Genomic DNA, 24581 nt, shown 5'->3' with positions numbered 1-24581 from the left:
ATGGCAAAACTAAAAGACAGCAGATCGTGTTTCGTAACTAGATGACGTGTATTTTATAAATGCGTGCTGCTCGTGCAAGGTGAAATTATGCTAATTTCAATCACCATCATCCTTCTTTTTAATTTTGAAAAAAACATCTCATACGTCTTTTTGTTTCTTCGAAACTTCAAAATTAGTTTCCCCTCAGTTTTTACTGTTTACCTTGTTTTTTATTAGAGAGAAAAACGGAGGAAAAACCTTACAACTAACCTCAATAAATTTTGTTTACACGTGGTTGCCGGATTTGCAACGCATTACGCGAATCGCCATGGCGCGTTGTACCCGAGAAGCAAAGTTTGAAGAAGTACAACGCCACTATATCAATATATATCAATCTAATTTTTTGTTATGTTATATAAAATTTATCCCCCTTTAACATATGTAAAAATTGAGGTTAAGAAGTGTTAAGCTTTTGTAAACGAAACGGCGAAAGACGATTAGGTGATATTTAATGGAAGGAGGAGGTATTCAACACTTTCAAATTAAACTCAAATTTTGGCATTATGCGACCAACAAGTTTGACTTATAGACGTACAGACACAAACATATGAAACTGTTTATTGATATTGCTATGAAACGAATTTATCTATTTAACACTGTAGCCTGAAATTACAGAAAGAAAATAGGATTTCCGGTTTGCAAAAAGGAAAATTTCGCCGGCCTTCAAGCGCACCGGAAGCGCGGAAAGAGCGCTCGTGCCAGTCCTACTCCGCATCACACATTAAATGAAGAGCGGAGCGCTCGTTTCACCGCCCAACCTTTATCCGCCCTGCTCCGTAACAATTCCGTAACACTCTGTAGCGTTAACGTAGCGTCTTGTCTGTTCTAAACATGATGTCATTCTTTATTCTACTGGCGCCCAGTGTTTTTCTTCACACGTCCATCATCAACTCGAGGCCTGATTCCTTGAAGCGAAGGAGGAAGTACGAACGCGGGCCATTTCACGATTCTTTTCTGCTTTGTCTGTTCGTGTTTTTCTTCTTTATGAGATTGACTGAAAAGGCATCGTTGTACATGTGAATTCGGCCTCCTTTTCGGGCTTCTATTGTTGGAAACCGGCTTCACGTGCACGTGAAAACACCCTGAATATGGCGAATTATTTTAGGAAATTTCGACTGCTGATATGGAAGAATTTTTTGCTTCAAGTAAGTTCTCTATCTGACCGCTCTAGGTTCTGCTGTATTGTAGAGCTTGGTTCATAAATCTCGTTAACCTTTTACTCAAGGGCAATTATGTGACTCATAACTGATTTAATTCAACAACACTTTGTAAGGAGAAAATTTAATTATTAGCTCCACCTGCAACCTTGGTTCCTTGACTTCCTTGATTAATCAAGCGCTCATACGTACTCTAAAGCAGGAAATTTGATGCTATAATTCGATGATTTATGAGGAATGGACGTGTTCTTCTGCTTTATGCTTTATGGTATTATTTTTCTTAAATCTCTAAACAGCTGCATAGCTGCTACAAAAGTAATGCATCAGTCAATTCCAGCTGCGCCCAGTTCCGCCGTGCTACTGCGGGGCATTTGCCCGGGGGTGGGGCATTTGTAAATCTTGCGCTGCCCGGGGGCCGGGCATTTGCCAACCTTTGCCTTTTGACACGCATGCGGCTTCGTATTAGAATATAACTACACAGAGGATTTTACAGGAAAAACAAGCAGATTCGCTTGTTTGTCAAGGACGGGAAAAAATTGAAGAGGTTTGTAAAGGTGTGTTATCGATTTTATGCATGCATGTCTTCATTGCTTATCAAGCCAGAATTACATAGTGCAGCTCAGAAGCTGTCGAGGTGAATCAACGTTTTTTTGGTTATTGAATCAAGTTTCTCTTGATATTATTTGAAGATCATCCTTTCATATTTATAAAACTATTCATAGCAGTTAACTTTATGGCGCACTATTAGTTTTAATGTCAATAATTTTATAACATTACTAAGGGCCTGTTTACATGGAGTGGGGGACCCCGGTCTAGTGGGGTAGGTTTCTTTTGTTTTGTGTCCCCCAGAGCGTGAAAACAAAAGAAACCAACCCTACTAGACCGGGGTCCCCCACTCCATGTAAACAGGGGTTAAAACTATAAACTGGTGTCGTCACGGCATGAAGTCTTAATTAGAATAGCACTATTACAAAGGAAGACGTTTATTGTAACAAAAAATCGCCCATTAAAATGCTTAAACTGGCACTCCTTGACTGTGCGATCAATGAAAAATGTTGCAGTGTTGACGGAGGACGGGTTATTTGCCCTCTTTTTTTGTCACCACCCTGGGGGATTTGACAGCTCAAGAGTCCCCACCCTTGGGAGTTTGCCATCCAAGGCAAAAATAATGCTAATTCACAGGGGTGAGGTCAAGGAATGGGGGGAGGGGGGTTGGACTTGACTGATGCATAAACTTTATGATCTCAGTGATAAAATAATCATGTGTGCTGATTCCTCTCTTTCTAAGTCAAACGCCATTCTTTACATGTGACAAATGCAATGTGAATAAGCAAAATCTATTGTTTTTGCTCATTAGCATAAGATTCATTCAGTTTTGTTCCTGGCCTCAATGTAGGCGCAGACCTAGGTTAAATATTGACCAATTTCCTAAACGTGTGCATGTCAAAGGGGCAACTTTCTAGCGGGGTGTGGGGGCATGTGCCCCTGGAAATTTTTTTGCATTTGACCTCCCTTAAGTCACCTTTTCTGGCTTTTGGAGTCATTCCGGCAGGATATTGGCCAGATTTTAACTTAGAAAGTTTTTTTTTTCTCATCAAAAAAATATGTGTAAATTTTATGAAAAATCTGACTGTTTTTGTTAAAACAGTGGAAACCAGTGTGGATGCTTGCTTGTAATGACCTACTTAAAGCAAAGATTTTACAATAAATGTCTTCATAGAACCAAGGGCTGCAACTGATGACCACACTGAGGGGTTTGCGGTTGTGGGTTCAAATATTACCATTGGGTTGTTTCTTAAGAAAATAAATTTTGCCCCTGTTTGTCCCCCTAATTGAGAAGGACAGAGGGGTTAGGAGCCTGGGAGAATAGGAAGAAGGAGGAGTACAGGAGGTCAGAGAGTATAGGGGAGGTGGGAATTCTAAAAGGGTGGGAAGTGGGAGAAATAGGGAGAAATTATGCAAAACTGCTTTATATATTTTTTTTTGAAAGGGGCTAATGAGAGGAAGCCAAGAAGTAAGGGATGGGAACTGCCAATCCAGTGTACCAGAGGTGGGAGGGTTGGCGGACCTTCTCGTTCTCCCCTGTTCCCTGCTCCCTCCCTCACCCACTGAGGGTAACCCTTCAGCAGCTTAGGTCTTGTGCCTAGCATCCTGATCAGGAAGGAAGAGAAGCAGTGCTTCTACTGTAGGTTTTTTTGATGCTTCATGCCACAAAATGGAGGTTGTGAACCCTGGGCTTCTAATTCCTAGTGGCTTGTAATGCACTGTTGATTTCTCAACACTTCATGTTCCAAATGTGTCCAATGTGAATAATTTTCTAATAGTCCATGTATATATATTCAGGAGAAAAGGTTTTGAGAAAATCATGAATAAATTAACCAGCAAGCTGTGGCTTGAGTAATATATATTTGTTTATTCCTGGTTATGTCAACAGAAACGAAGACCTATTGGGACTGTTTTTGAAATCCTCATTCCGATTGTTGTGATGGGCATTCTTATTCTAATTCCATTGTAAGTACATGTATATTCACGTGCATTTAACTGTATATTTTGCCAGCAAGTGTACATTTTGTACATTTTACAAATTGTGGTAAAAGATTGTAAATTACTCTTATTTTTCTGCTGTGGGAACAGGAACTGCAAGAACTTTGCTGTGGATCAGGCACAAGTTGGGAAGTTTTATGACAGGCAATTGCACCTTTTTTTTTTTCAATAAAAAAATACCACTAAAACATTTTCTTTTCCCTCTATTAGGACAGCAGATTCAGCACAAGACAAATGTTTTTGTAAGTGTCATTCCTTAACAAAACTGAAAAATTCAGTAATATTTTGAAGCTGTAATGAGGTACAAAAGTGTTGAGACACTTCTGTAAAATGGCCCCTTAATTTTGCATGTGGACATACCTATCCCCTTCTCCTTTGTACCCCCACCCCCTTTCCCCCAAAACTGATGTTTTCAGAAAAGTTATATTTGCCATAAAGTGAACAGTATATATGTGAAACTTAATGCCACAACAGTGTGTTTTGCTTTCTTTTAGCTGTATATCAATCAAGAGAGATTGATGTGAGCGACATGAAGTACAATGGTGGAAAATTGGCTTTCTTCCCACAAACTGAAATAGGTATCAGTTTTTGATTCCAAGTTAGATGATGATGATGATGATAACAATGATAACAATAATAACGCAGTTGAAGCTCTTGTAAGTGACCACCTCCGAAATTTGAAAAAGTGGTTGTAACTAGAACACACTGTAGAATGCTACTTTAGATTATGGTGATAATGACGACATGATGATTGAAAATTAATGCTTATGCAAATTTTGCGGGGATAAACAAGGCTTTTTTTGGTCAATGTGAAAGTGGTGAATTGTATACAAAAGTGAGTTAAGGATTAAGAAATCAACTCACTTATTATTTTTAAATAGTTCTGCACATAATATTTTGACACAATATATGTCATTCATACCTACTTTAATTCTTTTTAGTGTCGAAGTTGATGGCAAGAGTTGAAAACATTACAGGTTTGGAAGTTGTTAGTACCAGTAATACTACTGGCAAGCCATGGTCATCTGGGGCTAGTATGGCTGCTGAAGTATCTGAGAAAGATGAAAACTACTATTTCGGGGGTAAGCAAAATTAATGCAAAATGCCTAACCCAAGAAAACAAAAAATAACAACAAACAGTTTTACAAAAACAAAGTAAGTAGAAAAGCAAACAGACTGAGAATGAAAAACAAAACAAAATAGAAAAGAAAAAGAAAAATGCAGTGTTGGTTGGAATGACAGTGCTACAAGTTACAGAGCTTATAATTCTGGCAATTGTGATAATGTCCTTTGTATTCACTGAGGAAAATCTCAGTCAGCTGTACAGTGAAACCTCTATTAAGTGGACCCCCAATTAAGTGGACTCCCTCTATTAAGTGGACACTAAGCCAGGTCCCGAAATTAATGTCTTATATATTTCCCTTCTTATGAACCCCTATTCAGCGGACACCTCTGTTAAGCAGATGCAGGCACTAAAATAAATTGATTTGGCTAATTTCTATTGTTAATAACCTCTATTAAGTGATGGACACGAGACTGAATTGTCTTGACAATAGTAGTATTGGATTACGTCCTTGAAATACGTACTGTTGTCGATTAATAAAGATAAATCAATACATTGAGCTGTCAATAAACTTTAGATTAGACCAAAAGTCTTTGCATGAATTAATACAGCACAGCTACCTTTTTTAGCTTCCTTAACAATGTGGAACTTTATCACAATACAGAGTAACCGTTGAAAGTTAATTGTTAAAAAACATTGTGCAATTTTTGCAAACCTTAAGCTGACACCCTCTATTAAGCAGACACTTAGGAAGGTCCCGAAGGTGTCCTCTTAATAGAGGTTTCACTGTATTTTACATTACCAACCTCAAAATTGTGTAACAAGGGTATTAGACATGTATCTGCCTTTTTTATTTCAGCCATTGAGTTTTTAATTGATGATGAGGACAGTCTTCCAAAGAAAGTCAAGTATGCCATTCGCTTGAGGTCGCCATGGAACACAGACTCAACTTATCCACAGTTTATTCCAGAAAGCCCTGATACATGGTAAATAGAATGATAAGCTCTCAACGTATTGATTGTAACTGTAGTTATTTGAAAACATGCTGAATTTGGACATCATACATTCATTATTGAATTTTGTCACTGTATCACACATTATGACACAATAATTGTGCTGTGCTGCTTATACGATGGATTCACCCATTCACCCTTGAAGATCTTGTCAAAAATTGCGGCTATTTGAAGGTTAAGCCAAGCAGTTTTATGATCACCATGAAGTGACGTCTGAGGAAAGAGTGCAGAAATTCCATACTAATGACCGTCACTATGCACTACCCATTTCTGTTGAAGATTGGTCAAATTGAAAGTAAATTTCCCTTGTGGCACAACCCAATCAGGGGACCTGTTACCCAGATCAGGGTAGTGATACGTTATTATTATGATATTTCTGGGCTAGTTCCTCAGACATGTTGTGGGGAGATTGACCGAGTGGTGGCATATAGCGAAATGTCAACTCGTTTCTCAGACTACATGTATAAAAAAAATACAAAAAGTGGGCATTGATGGAAAAACTTGGAGCCAATTAAAATGGATTGCAGTTGTGGATTTTGAACTTGCTAGCCATGCACGCAGTTTTCAAAGTTCATTTTTGTTGGTTGACACAAAGCTTTAATTTTGTTTAGTGTCTCTATGACTGAAGAAATAAACCCATTTTTTATGTTTTAGGCCAGGTTCAAATGTTGAACTTCTCGTGTGCAAAATGAGATGCTACGTACCCTTTGGTTTTCAGCATATTACAAAATGGAATATTATCTACTGACGTTTGAGCTTTGAGAGCAAGGGCCTAACTACTGTACCACTTTATCCTGTTCTTTTTTTTCCTCAGGAGCCAATATGATTACAAGTTTTTGCCACTTCAGTATGCAATTGATACTGCTATCATGCAAATGCAAGCTGCCTTGTCACATGGCATTCCTGTGAAAATGAAGGTGAGTATATAAATTATGCAGACATGAACGCTCACATGTAGGCCTTCACTATTAATTTCACTGCGTAACTTGTTAATTTACGGTAACAAAAACCTCATGGTCTTGAGGATTGGGGTTTTAGGAAGTCTGCCTTTGTCAACGTCATCTTTATCACTACCATTGTCTTCATCATCCTTATCATCATTGCCATCTTCATCATTGCCATCATTATCATCACAGTCAGTGACATCATCATCATTATCATAATCATCATTATCATCGCAGCCATCTTATCATCCTCACCTTCATCATCATCGTCATCGCCATTTCCATCATCATCACCATCATCAATTCCATCATCATCATTTTCATAATTGCCATAATCATTATTGTCAATTTCTTGAGTTGCTACTGTCTTGTTCTTGGTTAGCTTGTTCTTATATTATATAATCTTGTTGCAGAAACCATAACTTTGTGTTTTTCCTGCTGGTACAGGTTTTTCCTTACCCAAACTATACAACAGATTTTGCAATGAGTTTGGTATCCCTGTTTATGCCACTGCTGGTTATGTTGGGCCTAATGTATTCAGCTATGACAATTATCAAGGTAGTACAGTTACAATGGAATCCTTTTCTTGTCATAATTGTTTTGTGCAGAAACATTTTTAATTCCCTTAGTTCTCAGAATAACAATGTTTGCTTGGGCAAGGTGTATTTCCTAGCTAGTATGAAACAAAACAAATTAAGTTACAACGTCTCATTAAAAAAATTTCGGGCTTCTTAATATTCAAAAGTCTCCTAATCTAGATCTATCACATGTATTTGATATTAGTGTATTGTGGAGATTTCTCTTTCTAGTATAGCATAGTTTTGGCTTGTATTCTGTGGGAACAGGTGATGAACGTTTTCCTTACTTTAGTGTTGTTGGGTTTGCCAAGAAAAGAACTTTTTTAAGATTTTTTTGCTATTTAAAACTAGTATAAAGCTGTGCTGTTAGTTCATTTGAAAAATGTTTGCAATACATTATAAGTACTAGCCTATGTGGTTGTATTTAAAATTGGAGGTTGGTTACAGGTTTTGACTAAAGTTTCTGTTATATGTATGACTTACATGTACTATTATGTGGAATAATTTTGCTAGGAGCTGGTTCTTGAGAAACAGAGCCGCTTAAAGGAATCAATGAAGATGATGGGACTGCCAAACTGGGTTCACTGGAGTGCATGGTTCACGAAAAACTTGCTGTTTCTTCTCATCTCTATTGTTATATTTGTCATTGTACTCAAGGTAAGTTAGATTAATGGGGGAGATTGCATTTCTCAGTACCGTTGTTTGTAACTTTATTAAAATCGTTTGAGCAAAGTAATCTCGTAAACAATATGCTTTTTTTCACTTACAAATTTTAAAAGGGGCAAAGTCCAACATCTTCACGTGCAAATTGTGTGTATGAGTTATTTTTATAATCCTGTTTACTATAATTATTAATATTACTGTGTCATAAGTCGAATTCCCTCACGTACGAACCACGAAAGGGGGCAAAGTCCAACACTTTCACGTACCAGGAGTGTGACTGTACATCTTATATTGGCTTTTCACGGTAATAGTAACTTGAACGTATGAAGACCTGTTTCGTTTTGTAACCAATGCCTTAAAAAAGGCTCTTGTCTTTTAAGAAGCAATAGCTTTTAAAACATGAAGAATTAAGTTGTCAGAGTTAAAGACTGTTTCACTGAGTAGAATCGCACGTGAAAACCTCGTGAATGATGATGCAACCATCTTCCATAATGATAAAAATCCTGGTATTTCGTAACTATTCGGTATTCGATGAACCCCATTTTCTCAAGAAACTCCGAGGAAACCTTAGAGTTTTCCTTCTGATCTACGTTTGGTGAGTTGATATTTATTGTACTTTAACAATTTGTTTAACTTGCACCAGATGTATCACTCAGGGAAAGACAGAGCGGGAAAGTGAATATGTAGCATGAGGATCGACTCAGCTGAGCGTTTCGCGTTTTCATTCATTTACCGCTATGCCGAATTTTGCACAAAAACCCAGTCTACATTTAGCATGATAAACGTAGATTCATCACTCTTGGTAAGGTTTACACTGAAGCGTTCAAAGTAGCTCATGCACGTTAAACGTGCCTATGTTTCTTAAAGGAAATGTATGGAGATCAATGTAGAGAATTTGTATGTGGATATTGGGGCATAACAAATGTAGCCACTGTGACCTGCAGATTGTTCAGATAATTCGCCTTGTGAAGGATCGGCAATCACATGTCAGTATTTTACGCACTTTTGAAAGTTTACCTTACTTTAGTTTTGTTTTATTCTTTCTGTAGGTTCTGGTGTTTAAATATTCAGACGTGACTGTGTTATTAGTTCTGTTTCTCCTTTACATCTTTGCCAGCATCTTATTTTGCTTCTGTGTTAGGTAAAGAATTATTGTTCTTAATTTTTTTTATTGCAACTTGTTTTGTACTTTTCCCAACATGGGCCTTCACCGCTATATAAACGACTTTATTGACTTGCTCCCTGCCGCCAGAGCGCCCCGGAGAGCTTGCTTGTAGTCTAGCAAAACAACAACTCTGCAACTCGTGGCTAAATTTCAGAAATGATGTTTGTTGGTTCTTTCCTTTGCTCCGGGAGGTTTTTCCCTCTCCTCAAAAACCAACACTTCAAACTCCAATTCAATCTGGAAAGGACGAACACGTTTAAATGAGTTTTTAAGAACTCTTAAGTGTTTCATGGGTAAGCAAATTACAATTTTTTTTACATCCGCAAATCCGAAGCCACGCATGCGCACAGTTATGCCAGACAAGCGTGGAGCCATTCTCTCAGAGCTGGGATTATCTTCTTTCGATTCGTAGCGCTGACCAAAAACAATAAAGGCTCTGTGAATGAGAATGGCGTGAACCGTTTTGATATTTGAGACTTGATTTCTATCTTTGCAGTGTGTTTTTCTCGCGTCCTGTTCTTGGAATGCTTCTTGGTGCGCTAATCTGGATCGCAACACTGGTACCCTACTTTGTAGTGTATAATGACAGTAAATACAAAGCAATGACCAGGTACCAAATACATGTTTACTTAACTAGTAACAACCAAAGGTTAAGAAGTGCAAGTGAGTTTCATCCTTCTGATCCAAGGTCAAAACGTCCTTGCTACAACGCTGGTGTTTTTCGTAAGTGATGCGTGACAAAAGGTCAAAACGCGTGTGTTTAGGTTACGAGTGATAGACGGCTTTTCGGCTTATCAGTTTCAAGTCCAATTTATAGAAACAACCAAAATACAACAAGAAAGACGAAGGAAATTTTTCTTTTAACATTGGTAAAATCGTGACCCCTTGTCGATGTCGAATGTCCCGCCATTTTGAGCCTGTGCTCTTTAAACTACTTCCTAGAAAGAACTCTAGTCTTCCTGTATGAGGCTACTATGTGATGATAATACTTTCGCCTGCGAATTCAGACGTCTCTCCCTCTTCGTCCCTCGCCGCTAACTTCCTGTAGGCGTGTGCGCAAATTTCTTCTTAGCAGCTTTACATCTTCCGTTGTCACCCAATAGTTTCTGATTCAAATTCTGCGTGCGCGTATGTAGTACTAGCTTACTTTGTAACGAACTTTTCATGGGCAATTTTATCTGAGGAGTGCCACACATGCCGTGCGGTACAAACTAACTAGTAGGCTGATTTAGCAACAGAACGAGAACCTCAGTTGACGACTGCGCGCGCAAATCAAACAACTGGCTTGGCCAATGGCAGAGCGGCAAATTGGGCACCGGAAGTCGAATTTAGTCCTTTCCGCGCGCTTTCCGACGTCAAATGACGTTCCCGTTCTGTTGCTAAATCAGCCTAGTAATAAATTGGCAAGTCGGATCTTATATTGACCACTCTGCCGATGGGCGTGCATACATATCAACTGGTAAACTTCAATCTATGTATATTTGGATTTCCTTCACAGATCACAGAAGGCTGGCGCTTGTCTGTTGCCAAACACCTGTTTGGGTCTCGCAGCCAAACTCTTCGCGCAGTTTGAGACCATCCGAGTTGGAATCTCTTGGAAACAGGTTTCCGAGTACCCTTCACCCGATGAAAATTTCAATATGGCCTGGGTGTTTTGCATGCTGTTAGCTGAGTGTGCAATTTTTGGCACTGTCACCTGGTGAGTGGACCGTAAATGTGAAGCAAGACACGAATGATGACCGTAAACCTCCGTTTGATAAGCCCCGGGCTTTATACATCTTCGTAAGGCTTTTCAGGGGGGCTCTCGAACAGAGAAGCCTAAATCCGGGGGAGGAGGCTTAGTAGTGTAGTACATATAACGAACCACATAGAGATCAAACCGGGGGGGGGGGCTGACCAGAGGGCTCATAACCGAAATAACGAAACAAGATATAATAGTGCTGATTAAAATTCGTTCTGCATTTATTGGTTTTTAATTAAGCTTCTAAACTTCACTAAAAATTCAAACGTCATGATCATTTCAACACCGGCTCGATGGGGGCTTCTGATCAGATTTGTTCACAATTAGATAGGCCCATGCATAAATGGAGAGGGGGACTTATGAGTAAGGAGTTTATAAGCGGCAATTTACGGTAGTCAATGTAGGTCTAAATAGCTAGAACACAAAAGGGAAAGAAATTCACTTTCATCGACATCACCTTTTTTCACTAGGTATGTTGAGGCGATATTTCCTGGGGAGTATGGAATTCCTAAACCATTCTACTTCCCATGTATGCCGTCATATTGGTGTGGTGTTAACAGCCCCAAGGTAAATCCCGACAATGACGATAGAGAGGAGGAGTCGTTACGTCACGTTGCCGTGGTAGCAAAAATCTTGGATGACAACAAACCGAAAAAGTCACCTAAAAGTCTATTCGCACTATTTTAAACTTCACTGATCTTATTCAATTTCATTTAATTTGTAAAATCTTTGCGAAATTTTCTTTCGGACCGTATCTATCGTATCTAAGTTAAGAAAAGGAAAGCGACAATTTTTATATGTGTTCACCTACTCCATAAAGCGGGCTTTTGAAATTAGGAAGTTTCATGTCGTAGTGGTGCAACGGCAAATGTACAAAATGGCGTGATGCACGTCCAAAGTTGTTGATTGATAATATGAACATATTATTTTTTGCGGTTCCGCCTTGCCGTCGCGTCGCCGTGGTCGTTGGTTTTGTTGTCATCCAGAAACAAATCCATGCTACCATGGTAACGTGACGTCACACTTCTCCTCTCTATTAGAAAGTTCCTAAGTAGGAAGGATTGATTATGAAAATAATTATGCTGAGAGTACCTTAACAAATTTATCCGTCAAGTACTACTGTGCCTATTGACGGAGGCTTAAAGTATAGGACTTGAATGTTGAAGAAATAAATTTCTGTGCTAGTATTAAGAATGTTTTTTCCTTGTTTGTTTTAGCTGAAGTGCCCTTGCGACGATGAGGTATGTTCGAATAAAAAATGAATTTCATGATCATACTTTCTGTCACTCTGCCAGGCGCGGTTATGAAACAGGTCAAGTGGCTGTTGATGTCTTCTACAATGTCTGTGGAAACGTCAATTGGCACCATCAACAGCCTAGGCGAAAACACAGACTGTTTTGTAGTCTAGGTTAAGTGCGCGCGCGTGATCTGTCAAAAGAAAGGCCGGGAGTGAGGATAAAAGCGGAGAGTGAGACTGGGGAGAGACGCGAAAGAGAGATACGTTTTTCTTCTCTTGCTGCACACGTGTGAGGCTCACGCGCTTTCGCGAAAATATCACGCCGGCCCTTTCACCTTGCAAAACCGATCTTGAGAAAAAACCCGACTGTTTTCAGTCTACCAACAGCCCTATTAAAAACTACACTCACCCAGATAATCGTATCCAAACTAAAACTTACGCGCCATTTATATGGAGAGAAATTGTCCCGGGAACGAGGGTCACCATCCCAGCCTAGTTAACTTTAGCAAGCGGTTACTGGAGAAAAAAAGTTAACCCATTTATCCGAGCCAAGAGCTGACAACGGTGCTCCCGCCTTGACCGAGTTGACCCGGCTTGGCGAGATATTATTTTTATGTGGAGAAAAGTTGGCCCAGCTGCGAGAGTGACACTGCCGTCAAATAAGGGTGACCCGGAAAAACGTGTGACCCTGCCGTCAAATAAGGGTGACCCTTCACAGCGGTCAAACGAGTGAAATTTGCAAAAGTTAAGCGAAATACTTCAAAGTTAAGGTTGCTACTTTCACTATCGAAAGTTTAGGGTATTACCAACATCCTGTTAGTTTACTAAACTTTTTAAAAGTTTACTAAAAAAGTTCTAAGTGATTGAAAACCGATGCTGACGTTATTATCGGCGCCATTTTCAAACATGATTCTCTTTTAGTGCGAAGCGTTTTCAGCGAAAAAAGCTCAAAATTTTGAGAAAAATGGAAAGATAGTTATGTTGGCTAGCTGAATTATAAATCTTTGCCCATTTTTCTCTAACTGGTAAATGAAATCCCAGCAATAAAAAACAAAAATAACGATTTAGACGTTTGACCGCGGTGGTGGGTGACCCGGGAAAGCGGGTTACCCTGCTATCAAATAAGGGTGACCCGGGAAAGCAGGTTTACCCTGCTATCAAATAAGGGTGACCCGGGAAAACGGGTTACCCTGCTATCAAATAAGGGTGACCCGGGAAAGCGGGTTACCCTGCTATCAAATAAGGGTGACCCGGGAAAGCGGGTTACCCTGACAGCCGAGCTAGCTTTTGTTTCTCATGTTCACCTGTATACGGTTCGCCAAGTTTTCTAACTACAGGAAATGTAGGAAAAGTTGGCTCGACCAGTGTAGCTCGGATATTTGAGTGACTACCCCTCCCCTAAACCAACATTAACGCTTACTTTTCACTTAGGGCAAAATGTTGACTTAGGGGACGGAGGGGGTAGGTGGGCAGTTGCCCAGAAACGTAAAATTAACCTTATGGGGCATTAACCTGTTTAGTCGTAGACTACAATACAGCGAGTTTAGATCTCTAACTTTTAAATCTGCTTAAATTTGCTGAACAGGAAGTGCATGTGATCTTGAATAATAGTGCTGAATCTTCTGATGACGATGCGGATGGAAAGGCAGATGTTGAAGATGAACCGGACTTGCCAGTTGGTGTTGCCATTAAAAGGCTTCGGAAAGTTTTCAAGGTACATGCATGTTGTTCTTACACTTATTGCCCCATGTTAGGGAATCCGGATTCTGGAATCGCGGAAATTTTTGCCCGTGGAATAAGGGGTTCCTGGGCTTTGGAATCCGAAATACAGCTCAAGGAATCCCGAATCCCAAGTCCCACTGACAAAAAATCTGGAATCCACGACGTGGAATCCAGAATCCAAGAATGTCTTGGATTCTCTTGCATGGAGCGATATTTTCACCCTTCCCCCATTTTTAAATGAACAACGGTGAAGATGTGTTTGTTGTGGCTTAAGACTTGTTATGTACTAGACTGCTAGCAGTCTCTCTTTTTCTTCAAAATTAGTGAGGGGAATGCACCGCGCGCGAGTGTCGCAATCACGCGCGTGGTCATTTTACTATCTCGCGCGTTTTGCTCGACAAACCAAGGGCGCCTTCCATTTGTCAGAACTGACCGGCCAGCCCTTCCCCATCGTAATGAGAATTTCACTTTTAATCACAACTAACCATCCACATCAGTCACATCGTAAATATCATGCACAAAGGAGATGGTTTTTCAGCAAAACGTCTTCGAAAAAGCCTATTTAATCGCCAAAATGTCTCGTCTGGCCATGGTCCGGCCAGCCAGTTCTGACATTTGGAAAACGCCCTAAGAGAAAATTAGGGAATGCTCGTAGTCTAGTTATGTATATGTAGAATAACGAACTTCCAGTCTACATTTGTAACACACTTTAAGAGAAAAATAATTCGATTGTTCTTTCACATCTTCCGCTTTTAAACCTAACATTTTACGACATTTTTATTCCAAAGGGATCTTCAGGCTCGAAGGTGGCCGTAGATGATCTGTCGCTGAATATTTTCAAAGGTCAAATAACAGCTCTTCTAGGACACAACGGCGCAGGAAAAACCACGACCATATCGATGTTGACGGGACTGTTTCCGCCTACAGACGGCTCTGCTGACGTTAATGGTTTGAGTATCATTTCAGACATGGATGCTATTCGAGAGAGCCTTGGTTTGTGTCCCCAGCATAATGTACTGTTTGACAGGCTAACAGTCAAGGAGCATCTGGATTTCTTTATCAGCTTAAAGGTATGAGTTAAAGCAGCTTTCACTAAAGTTTTTTTTTATCGGGCATACGTTTTAAGTAAAGGGAAGCGATAAAGAGTCTCGCCGAATTCGCGAAGTTGGAGAAAATTCAGCGGATTTTGAGGCCTTAAAAAGTCATTTGCGAACTTTCATGAACCCGTCGAAACAGTGTCTCGTCACAATTCAAACACCTCAAAGTTAGGGGTCAAAAAAGCTTGGTACAGTAATTTTTCATAGAACACTACTCCTAATAAAAATCTTTGGATCGGCTTTGGGTTCATCCCTTCATCTCCTATTTCCCCCTGCAATGTTGTGCCCCCAAAAATTGAGTTTTGAGTTTTGCTTATATCACGTTAAACATACCGCCATTGTGGGCCCCATATTTTCGGTGTTTGGTAAGTGATGGCTTTTTCTCGTGTTTGCCGTATTACCGAAATTGTTTTGTTAGAGTTCATCCCTTCTGAGTAGCAATTGGCTCATTTGTAGGGCAAGTTTGGTGAAGAAGCTGTCAATGATGTGAACGAAATGATCGGTGACATTCAGCTTGTGGATAAGAGCAATACTGTGTCATCCAAACTGTCTGGAGGAATGAAAAGAAAGTTAAGGTATCATAACAAACTCCTAAAATGTTGCTTATAGTAATTCCGCCTGAACAAAACAGTTTTCACGTTTATTTGGGAGCCAGAGTGGCAGACTGGCCAGCGCGTCAGACTTGCAGGTTCGAGACCCGCTCTGGTCACTTGCGAGATTTGTCTTCGGTTGTCCCGAGTTCAAAACCTAGGCTACGCGTACACGCAGTGCCTGTAAAGTAAAGTGAATGACAAAAGAGTTGAGACACTTTCATAAAACAGCCACTTTTTGCGCTAGTGGACTTATCTATCCTCTCCCACTGTGTACTCCCCCCCCCCCCCCAAATAAAAAACAACAACAACAACAACTGTCCAACAAAAAATCAAACTTGTCTTTTAGACCCGGCTTTCTTCAACTGCAAACAACATTGATTCGGGGGTGGGAGGATTTACAACCTTTAAACAAGATTGGATTATATATGAATGAACTTGTTGCAGGAGCCCATAACCTGGAGCGAGCAACTTCCATGCGCTCGTGTCACGGCGTTTTCACGGACCCGTTTATTTTTAGAACGGTTTTGAAGCGAATTTTGAATATCTTTTAGATTCCACAAACCAGTCAGCAAAACCTACAGACCTAAAAAAAGTATTTTTTGCCTTTTAAGAATGTTTAGTTTTCCTTTTTAATATCTTATACTTCAAATGCGCTCATATATAGACATGGTGGAGATTCTATTTTCGCGGGAAAAAGTGCCCTAAAATGTGTGTAAAAATATACTGGTCCCTAAAAATGCCGTGACATAGGCCTATTATGGGAGTCGCTCGCTCCAAGTTATGGACTCCTGCTTGTTGCTAAAAGCGCTTGGTTTAGACAAGTATGTTAGAGTGATCAGCACTGAATTTCTCCTTGTAATATCAATGCTTTGTAAAACAGAGTGGTCATGAGAATTACAGACGCGATGACACAAGATGAATTTGCTTGATATTTTATCAACTTCTCCCCACTACTTCTGTGGGAAATGAATAGGGACAACAAATGAGAATTCAAATTTTGATCCTAGGGTTTAAAGGGTTAAAACCTTGCCACTGCCTCATATGAAAACTAAATATTTTCGTATTCTTTTCTTACATCCGTCATGATTTCCTTATTTTCTTAGCAATGTATCCGCGAGTTCCCCATAGATTGCACTTGAGGTTTCTGGGAAACTGCCCGCCTACCCCTCCCATAAGCGACCATTTTGCTCTAAGTGAGAAGTAAGTATTAATGTTAGCTTATGGGAGGGGTAGGTGGACAATTTCCCAGAAACCTACATTGATCCGATGTTAATATTCACAGTTGCGCTATTGCCCTTATTGGAGGATCTGAAATTGTTTTCTTGGATGAGCCCACCTCGGGAATGGACCCCTACGCCAGACGAGGCACCTGGGATTTGCTACTGAAACACAAAGCAGGACGAACCATCATTTTGACCACTCACTTTATGTAAGTGTTGCCCAGGGGCTTGATATACATCGGTGGATGTAAGATGCGTTGTCAAAAAGTACAGTCATCGATACAAGATTGAAAAAAAACTTGTATGTTTTCTTAAGAAAATTATTTAGTTCAGATCTTGAAATTCCGGTCTTAAGGTGCTTATTGCTAGCATCATAAAAAAAGAAGAAAATTCCCCCACTGTGAGTGATTTTGGATGTAATTTATAAAACAAGAAGGAGTGTATTGTCCGGTTTAAAAAACTCGAGGCTTCGTCTCCTGTTGATAAACACGATTGCGATTTTTTTTAAACGGCTTCAAAAGCTCTGCTACAGATTAACTAATTCTTGCACTTATATTTAGATTTGGAGTTATTTTCGTCCAAAAAATTGGACGTAACGTTTAGCCGTGTCTTTATTAGGTACACTTATTAAACAGGAATTTCTTTTGTGTTTTGTTTTTTCTTTATGAATTATTAATAAGTTTTTGAAGCTGGAAGCGAAGCAGTTTTTGAATCATCGCAAACAAAAAAATAGGACATGAATAAACCACCCGACGGTCTTTTTTTTGTGAACTTAAGTAGGTTTTCTTAACAATGCCGATGGGCCAAAAGATCAATGGCAATATAATATACCGATTTTTTTTTTTGCAGGGATGAAGCAGACTTGCTTGGAGATCGAATCGCTATTATGGCTGATGGACAGTTGCGTTGTTGTGGAAGTTCTTTGTTTCTCAAAAGCCGGTTAGCTGCTTCGTTTTTAATTACTTGTTATGTAACAGCAAAATATTTCTTTAGATCACACGAGAAACGAAGTTAGTTACAAGTAAGCACTTGATTCAAGTGTACTTGGAAATCTTAAGTCGCTCTGTAGAAAACATGGCTTCACAGTTGTTGACGAAGTCTATCACTTGAAGTTAAAGCTGTCAATCTCTCCGATCATGAGAATGTTGGAACTGCTGCACGTGCACATCGTGCACATGGCTTCAAATATATTAAGATGATGTTACATGGAACGATTCGCAACGACGATTTTTAGCACAAGAAAGCTTTGCAACATTGTTGCGACATTGATTCGGATAGTTCCAACATTGTTCCAACATTGCAACGCTGTGTTGCGTTAAAAATCGTCGTTGCGAATTGTCTCATATAACATCACCTTTATTGGTCAAGTGTGTTCTCAAGTGTGGTGCAGACCATACTTCGGCTTCTTCAGGGACCGCGGAGGGGGAGGGGCTGGTAGGGCCGCGGCCCCACCACTTTTTTGCGCCCCCGCCCCCACTTTTTGCGCTAAAAAGAAAAAAAATTAAAATTAAAAAAAAGACTTGAAACAAGTTTTTTTCCTTCTATATTCCGCTATATTCTCTGTATTTTTTTTAATTTCAAACGCCAGGCATTTTGTGGGGCTCCTGTGCTTTTCGCGGTAATTGTGCCCTGGGGCCGACTTGCCCCTTGATCAAACGCCATGCCTTGGCAATTGCCTTGGCCACCCCTTCGCTTCGTTCGGCAGCGTGTTTTTGTAAATCCAGCTCCGGTAGAGTTTTTTATCAGTTTTATCAGACGAAATGAAGATTATTACTAGCTTTTTCAAGCCAAACAAAGGTGAGTAGTTGCTTTGAGTTGATAAAAGTTTTATTTTTTGTCTTTCTCCTTTAGAATCAATGAAATATTCGATGGCAAGAAGAATTACATTACTTGAACAGTGAACGGCCATAGGCCTATTGCATTTAAAGTCCGTACCCCCCGGTTGAGAACTTACCTTTTCATCTTGCCCCTTAAGATTGGCTAAAATTGCATTCACCCCTGAAGACTTCCGTAAAATATGGGTTTACCCCTGAAGAATTGGGTCATACCCCTGAAGAATTTGGGTTTACCCCTGAAGAATTTTGTGAAAATTTAGGCTTCACCCCCAAAGAATTCCATATTTGTTTACTCTATATCTACCCCTAAAGAAATCCTCAATTGTTATAACTTACCCCTGGAGAATTCCATGGTTCCTCAACCGGGGGGGTGCGGATATTAAATGCAATAGCCCATAGTTAGAAATTTTTCGATTTTCAATATGAAAAAATTATTTTCAATTGTCAGCCCTCCCACTTTTCACCTTGATCCGCGGTCCCTGTTCTTTGAACTACGAACGTTTCCATGGTCACCCTGCAAGTAAAGTTGAAGTAGCTACATTTTACCCCGTCGCACTCAAAGTAGGCTCCAAGTTCATTTATATTATACTTAAAGCTCTAGTGTGAAGCCAATAATTACCATCAGTATTGTATGTTTATTTTATTGAATGCATTTATGCCATAACTAGCTTTTACTGGTGTTTTTTTGGTTGCTGTTTCTAGATATGGCGTGGGGTATCACTTAACTTTGGTCAAAAGAGAAAGTTGCGATGAAGATGCCATCTCAAACCTGGTGAAAAGCTACGTCCCAAAAGCAGAAATTATCAGTGCGGTCGGTACAGAAATCCAGTTTGTTTTGACCAGTGAAAGCTCACAGAATTTTGAGGCGCTTTTCTCGGAGTTGGAAAGTGAGTAATTTTTCACCTAGTCAGAGATGTTATATTTTCCATTTCAAAATTTAAAACGCGCTCTTTTAGGTTTCTGTGTTTAGAATACTTCCCTGCTTCCTCAATGGCTAAGTTCACGTAAGGTTTTTCAATTTTTTAATGGTCAAGCCTTAGAAAACAGCCGACATTTTGCAACGTCTTCACTGGTTTCTACGCGAAATGACGACCAAGAAAAGCGGGCAGAAATTCCATAATGATGACCCGTCACTCTCGGTAGTGCTTTTGATTGGTCGTGCCGCGTGGGAAATTTGTTTTAACCAATCAGAAGCACTACCCAGATCTAGGTAGCGACGCGTCGTCACTATGGAATTTCTACGCTCGTTTCTCAGACGTCATTTCGCGGGAAACCAGTGGTAGTGTCGCCAAATGCCGGCTGCTTTCCCAGACTGTGTGGATGGTCCAATCATATGTTATTCTAAAGCTTCGGATCAGTATTCGGGTATATGTACGACTTATAATCGGTCGGTATGACGCCCAGTGATGTATTCCCATGAACTAATAGGCAGACTTTGTCTCCAGACAATCTAGAACAATATGGAGTAACAAGCTTCGGCGTCTCGGTGACAACATTAGAGGAAGTGTTCATGAAAGTTGGGGAAGGTGCTGAGAAAACACTACATGACCAGTAAGTATTCTATATCTTAGAAAAGCCTAGAATATGTAAAAAGTCGTAAATCGTTTTCTCATGTCTACTGTATTGCTGCATCAATGACAAAACAATGGCGGCGATATTTGTGTTATCCTGCAGGAGGTCCACTCCATATCTTGGATAGAAACAAAAATAAACTAAAACAGCTGCCGTTCACATGAGTGAAAATGCTCTATACGTGTTGTTTTCGCACCACATTAAAACGTAAGTTACCCTTGAAGCCCTTGTCAACCTTTTTGTGGTAGTTCTTCACAGTAATATAACCAATGTATGCAAACCCACTCTGTAGCTTTGCTCTGATCACCCAAAATACGAATTCGCACAAAGACACCTTATAGTATTCTATGTCTCCTTTTTTAGAGTTGTCGATCAAAAACATCGTAGTGAACAAGTATCTGGTGGAGCAAGCCAAATTCCTATACCTGAGGCTGAAGGAAGCTCAGTCGGAGGTAGGTTTGTACAGTTTCCGTCTGTCATAATCGGAAGTTGAAGCTACACTTGCACTGGACAAGTTTTCCAACTCACTTGAAGTCTTTTCGCCAGATTTCAGTCGAAACGCATGACTTATGGCTGAGGTTGATTCTTCGAATTTCATTTTTGCGTTCCGAAATTGTAGTACTCTTGCAAGGCTCTTGCTGTTTGTTGATAACTCGAATCAGTAGAAACGAACTAGCATACTATCATGAATTCTGCACTCTGATTGGCCAACGTACCAGTTTTATCTATAGGCCATTTGCATGATGGCGTCATTTTACTACTACGACCAGAATCCTTTTCGTTTTTCTATACATGTTTAAATTTGGTAATCGCAGCGAGATTTAAATGACAAAAGCCGTAATTTGCACAAGAAAGGAAAACCCTGATGGATTCTGGTTGTACTAGTAAATGATGTCATCGTGCAAATGGGCCATTTCGTGAAAGAAAGTGAGAATGGAGCCGACGCTTTGAACAAAAATAAGACAATGGCAACTTCTTTGGCAAATTGTTTTTAGAATTTCTGACGAAAAAGTAGTCAAACTTAAAAATGATGCGCCTCCATAAAAGACGGAATTAACATTTTAAATGGAAAGAAATACAAATTTAGTTGTTTATTTATGACAATCAATCAATCAATCAGTCAGTGATTTATTTTATCATGTTACATCGAGGAGCTAAAAAACTCGTTCAAAATACGAACGTGTATAAATGAAATCTATAATAATTACAGCTATAAAATAATATTATTCTATTTTAAAAACAACTCAATAAATATATGACATAAAATAAAGACATAAAATATAAAAAGCTAAAACCTACTAAAAACTATATACAAAAACGTGAAAGGAAAACTACAAGACACGTTCTAAAAAGGTAAAATCTTGCAATGTACTTTTGAAGTCATTTGCATCCCCTGAAAGACGTACTTGAGAGGGTGAACTGTTCCATAACTCAGTTGATAATAAGTCAAAGCTTTCCTTTTAAATTTAGCTAGATTAAAATTAGGTAATTCCAAATTCGAGCCCTCGCCTCATAGCCCATACCATACCGTGCATGCCATTATTTAAAAAGGTTTCCAATATAAGTAGGTCCCGTACCACTTAAGCATTTGAAAAGAAGTATTAACGCCTGATGTAAGCGCCTACAATATAAGGGTTTCTTGCTAGCCGTGGTGAGCAACTTATCATATGAAATTGACTTCTTGGTCCGAGTAATGTTCTCAAAATATAACAGTTGCCATCTTCGAGACGATTGCGTTGACCTTTGCCCATGCCTACAAACAAACGACCCTTTCGGGAATGCCGTTCAAAGGCTTGTTTTCATGTATTTTCATCAAACCTTGGTATATGCCAGTATGCTAGTTCGCTCATACTAAACTGAATCAGTTAGAATATTTCTCCTCGTGTCAAAGGGCGCAACTCAGCGCTACGCGCTTCGCTGACTATTAAGTCATAGAAATATGAACTCGTAGGTCCTTGCGGCTAGTCATTCACGTGCTCCAAAACCCGCCACGCTGGAAGGCAAGACACGCACTGGGAGAAAACAAACTGAAAAAAAAGGAAACCGTTTTACAGCAAGGAGCCCAAAAGTGTGACCTCCTTTATTCACTCACATTCTTTCATCCAGACATCAACCAATCAAAGTCGAGGACAGTTTCCAGCTGGCTTCTGATTTGATTAAATCTGTACGAAAGAATGTGAATATATTAAAAGCGGTTACACTTTTGGGCTTCTTACTGTTAATGATGTGAGCTCTTTGAGTTTTCTGTCCCAGTGGGTCCTGTACCACGTGAATAACTAGCTGCACTGAAAGGGCCTATTGTTAATTAATCAGGAAACGAAGACTAAAGGATACTTTTCAATAGAGCATTGAACTTGATATGTGTAATTTTCTTGACAGAATTTAACACAGGATTAAGCCTGAAGTGGCAGCAATACAAGGCAATGCTGTTAAAACGTTTTCTGAATGCTAGGCGAGAGAAGAAACTGGTTTTAACCCAGCTGATACTACCTCTGTTGATGGTTTTCTTGGCATTACTGCTTATAAAGACTCTTCAGGAACCAATGCAGAATGAACCTCCACGCATACTGAACTTATCCAATTTGAGCATCAAAGGGGTTCCCAACATTGGCTTCTACGCTGACTTCCGTCCTAACGTTGATCCTAACAAAAAGAACGCACTTTTTGACGTGAGTTGCAAGTTCCTGCGTTCTTTAATAGAGCGCTTTAGATTCAAGGATGATGACGACTACGAGTACGAGATTTGGCTTGAAGTTTTTCGCACATTCTTAAAATATAGACTCCCCGGAAAGCTTCATTTTACCATTTTTTCACTAGAAAAGTTAGCATTGTTACCTTTAGTGAAAAAGGCTACACCCTCTCCCGATCGCAAAGTGATAAAACTTCTAACATTTGATAACTTGTTTCCGCCACTTCGACATTCTGCTAAAACTCGTGGTAGAGTGAAGACAGCTACCACGTTTTCCCGCCAAAATGAGGCTGGTTCACGCGCGTGCACTACTAAGTATTGAGGAAATCTCGTACTCGTTGTCGTACTTTTCTTTTCTCTATTAAAAGCTCTGTATATTTTATTTTTAAGCTGTGTTCACGCTATACCGGAAGGCTTTTGCGCCGACACGAAAACCATACCGGAGAGGGCTTATGTTCCCGCTTACAAACAGTGATTTCGGCGCGATTTCGACTGTAACAGTGCGAAGCATCGCCGCGCCGAGTTCGAAAGTGGAGCGTCACATATGGGATAGGTTCTGTTTCATACTTTGGTGTGATGTGAACAGGACTGGAACCCACTGAGTCGAAAGTAAATATTTAGGAAAGCTTAGGAAACAGGACTGGATTTTAGTGCACCAAACTCTCTCGGCCATCCGTTGCGGTACGATGTTCGATGTGTGTGAATGACTTCTTCTAGTCCCAGACCGCTGCTGTTTACACCATACCGTCTTTTGTCCCGAAGAGCTATCTGGTGTAGTGTGAACATAACCTTAACCATAGATGTCTAGCGCTCCGTTGTATTATAGGTTTATCCTACTCTTTTGACGTGAGTTAGAGATTTCCTCGTTCCTTAACGTCTTTTTCAGGTTCTAAATGAACCAAAGAAATATTGACTGGAGATCTGTAGGCGCCAATATCTTATCGTAGTTGTGATGAAACGAAACAATCAGCAGATATTTGAATCAAAATTTTAATGAATAATCATTCGTTGTACAAATAATGGTCTGCTCATGCGCACTGTAATCCAGATCAATTATTTGCCAAAGGCGAAGGCAAGTAATTGATCTGCTTGCCCTGATAAATCACGATATTTTGCTCAACCTGGTCCAATAATTGTTAATTAGTCTGCATGGGGGAATAACTGTATCAAAAGTTAAATCGACGGTTAAATAATTCATCAACCCTGTTGTCTTGTCACGTGTTGAGCTGGGGTGTAGCTTGAGATTTTGAATTTAGGGTCCCGGAAATGTCGTTTCCTGCGTTTTCCGCAGGACATTTTCAGTAAATAAACATTTTCAGGACATTTTCAATAAATAAATACAAAGGAAAAGGAAACAGTTAGTTGTTTACTTTACCTATCTCTAGCATTATGGAATAATACTGAAAATGATAAAGGATATACTAACAGAAAGAGACAATATAATGCGAAAAATTAAACAGTCTTCCCATTGTAATGATAAAAATGTTTTCAGGAAAAAAATTTAAAAAATGCTTTTTTTTTCCAGATTACAGCTTTACGCACGGGTGTGTGTGCCTATATGGTCGTTACGCTCGTGTTAAGGTTTACAAAGGCGTGCATGTGACTTAAATAATACCTTTTCATTTGTCATAAAGATCTGTTGTATAATAGAGGCTAACATAACTCTGTTAAAATTGTTATTTTCAGATGGCTTCTAAACACTTAAAGGA

At 39.6% G+C, this 24581-nt stretch overlaps 1 protein-coding gene across 1 annotated transcript in view; it reads left to right on the top strand.

The window, feature by feature from the left end:
• Positions 1 to 956: 956 nt before the first annotated feature.
• The window catches only part of LOC140925218 (phospholipid-transporting ATPase ABCA3-like), a 43365-nt gene continuing 19740 nt past the window's right edge, over positions 957 to 24581 (top strand). The window contains exons 1-23 of the mRNA XM_073375203.1: positions 957 to 1184; positions 3631 to 3707; positions 3951 to 3982; positions 4235 to 4318; positions 4682 to 4822; positions 5663 to 5789; positions 6631 to 6733; positions 7208 to 7318; positions 7852 to 7995; positions 9051 to 9142; positions 9663 to 9776; positions 10665 to 10865; positions 11378 to 11474; positions 13730 to 13858; positions 14655 to 14936; positions 15420 to 15538; positions 16839 to 16985; positions 17626 to 17715; positions 19314 to 19498; positions 20057 to 20162; positions 20547 to 20635; positions 22563 to 22852; positions 24559 to 24581. The exon at positions 24559 to 24581 is cut by the window's right edge and continues 169 nt beyond it. Coding sequence (XP_073231304.1) covers positions 1128 to 1184; positions 3631 to 3707; positions 3951 to 3982; positions 4235 to 4318; positions 4682 to 4822; positions 5663 to 5789; positions 6631 to 6733; positions 7208 to 7318; positions 7852 to 7995; positions 9051 to 9142; positions 9663 to 9776; positions 10665 to 10865; positions 11378 to 11474; positions 13730 to 13858; positions 14655 to 14936; positions 15420 to 15538; positions 16839 to 16985; positions 17626 to 17715; positions 19314 to 19498; positions 20057 to 20162; positions 20547 to 20635; positions 22563 to 22852; positions 24559 to 24581 — 2840 coding nt within the window. The 5' untranslated portion in view covers positions 957 to 1127. The remainder of the gene's footprint in view (positions 1185 to 3630; positions 3708 to 3950; positions 3983 to 4234; positions 4319 to 4681; positions 4823 to 5662; positions 5790 to 6630; positions 6734 to 7207; positions 7319 to 7851; positions 7996 to 9050; positions 9143 to 9662; positions 9777 to 10664; positions 10866 to 11377; positions 11475 to 13729; positions 13859 to 14654; positions 14937 to 15419; positions 15539 to 16838; positions 16986 to 17625; positions 17716 to 19313; positions 19499 to 20056; positions 20163 to 20546; positions 20636 to 22562; positions 22853 to 24558) is intronic.

Source organism: Porites lutea, chromosome 14 (assembly GCF_958299795.1).
Source record: "Porites lutea chromosome 14, jaPorLute2.1, whole genome shotgun sequence".
In the NCBI taxonomy this organism is placed as follows: domain Eukaryota; kingdom Metazoa; phylum Cnidaria; class Anthozoa; order Scleractinia; family Poritidae; genus Porites; species Porites lutea.
Note: the sequence above shows the minus strand (reverse complement) of the source record. Positions and strands in the feature narration are given on the sequence as shown.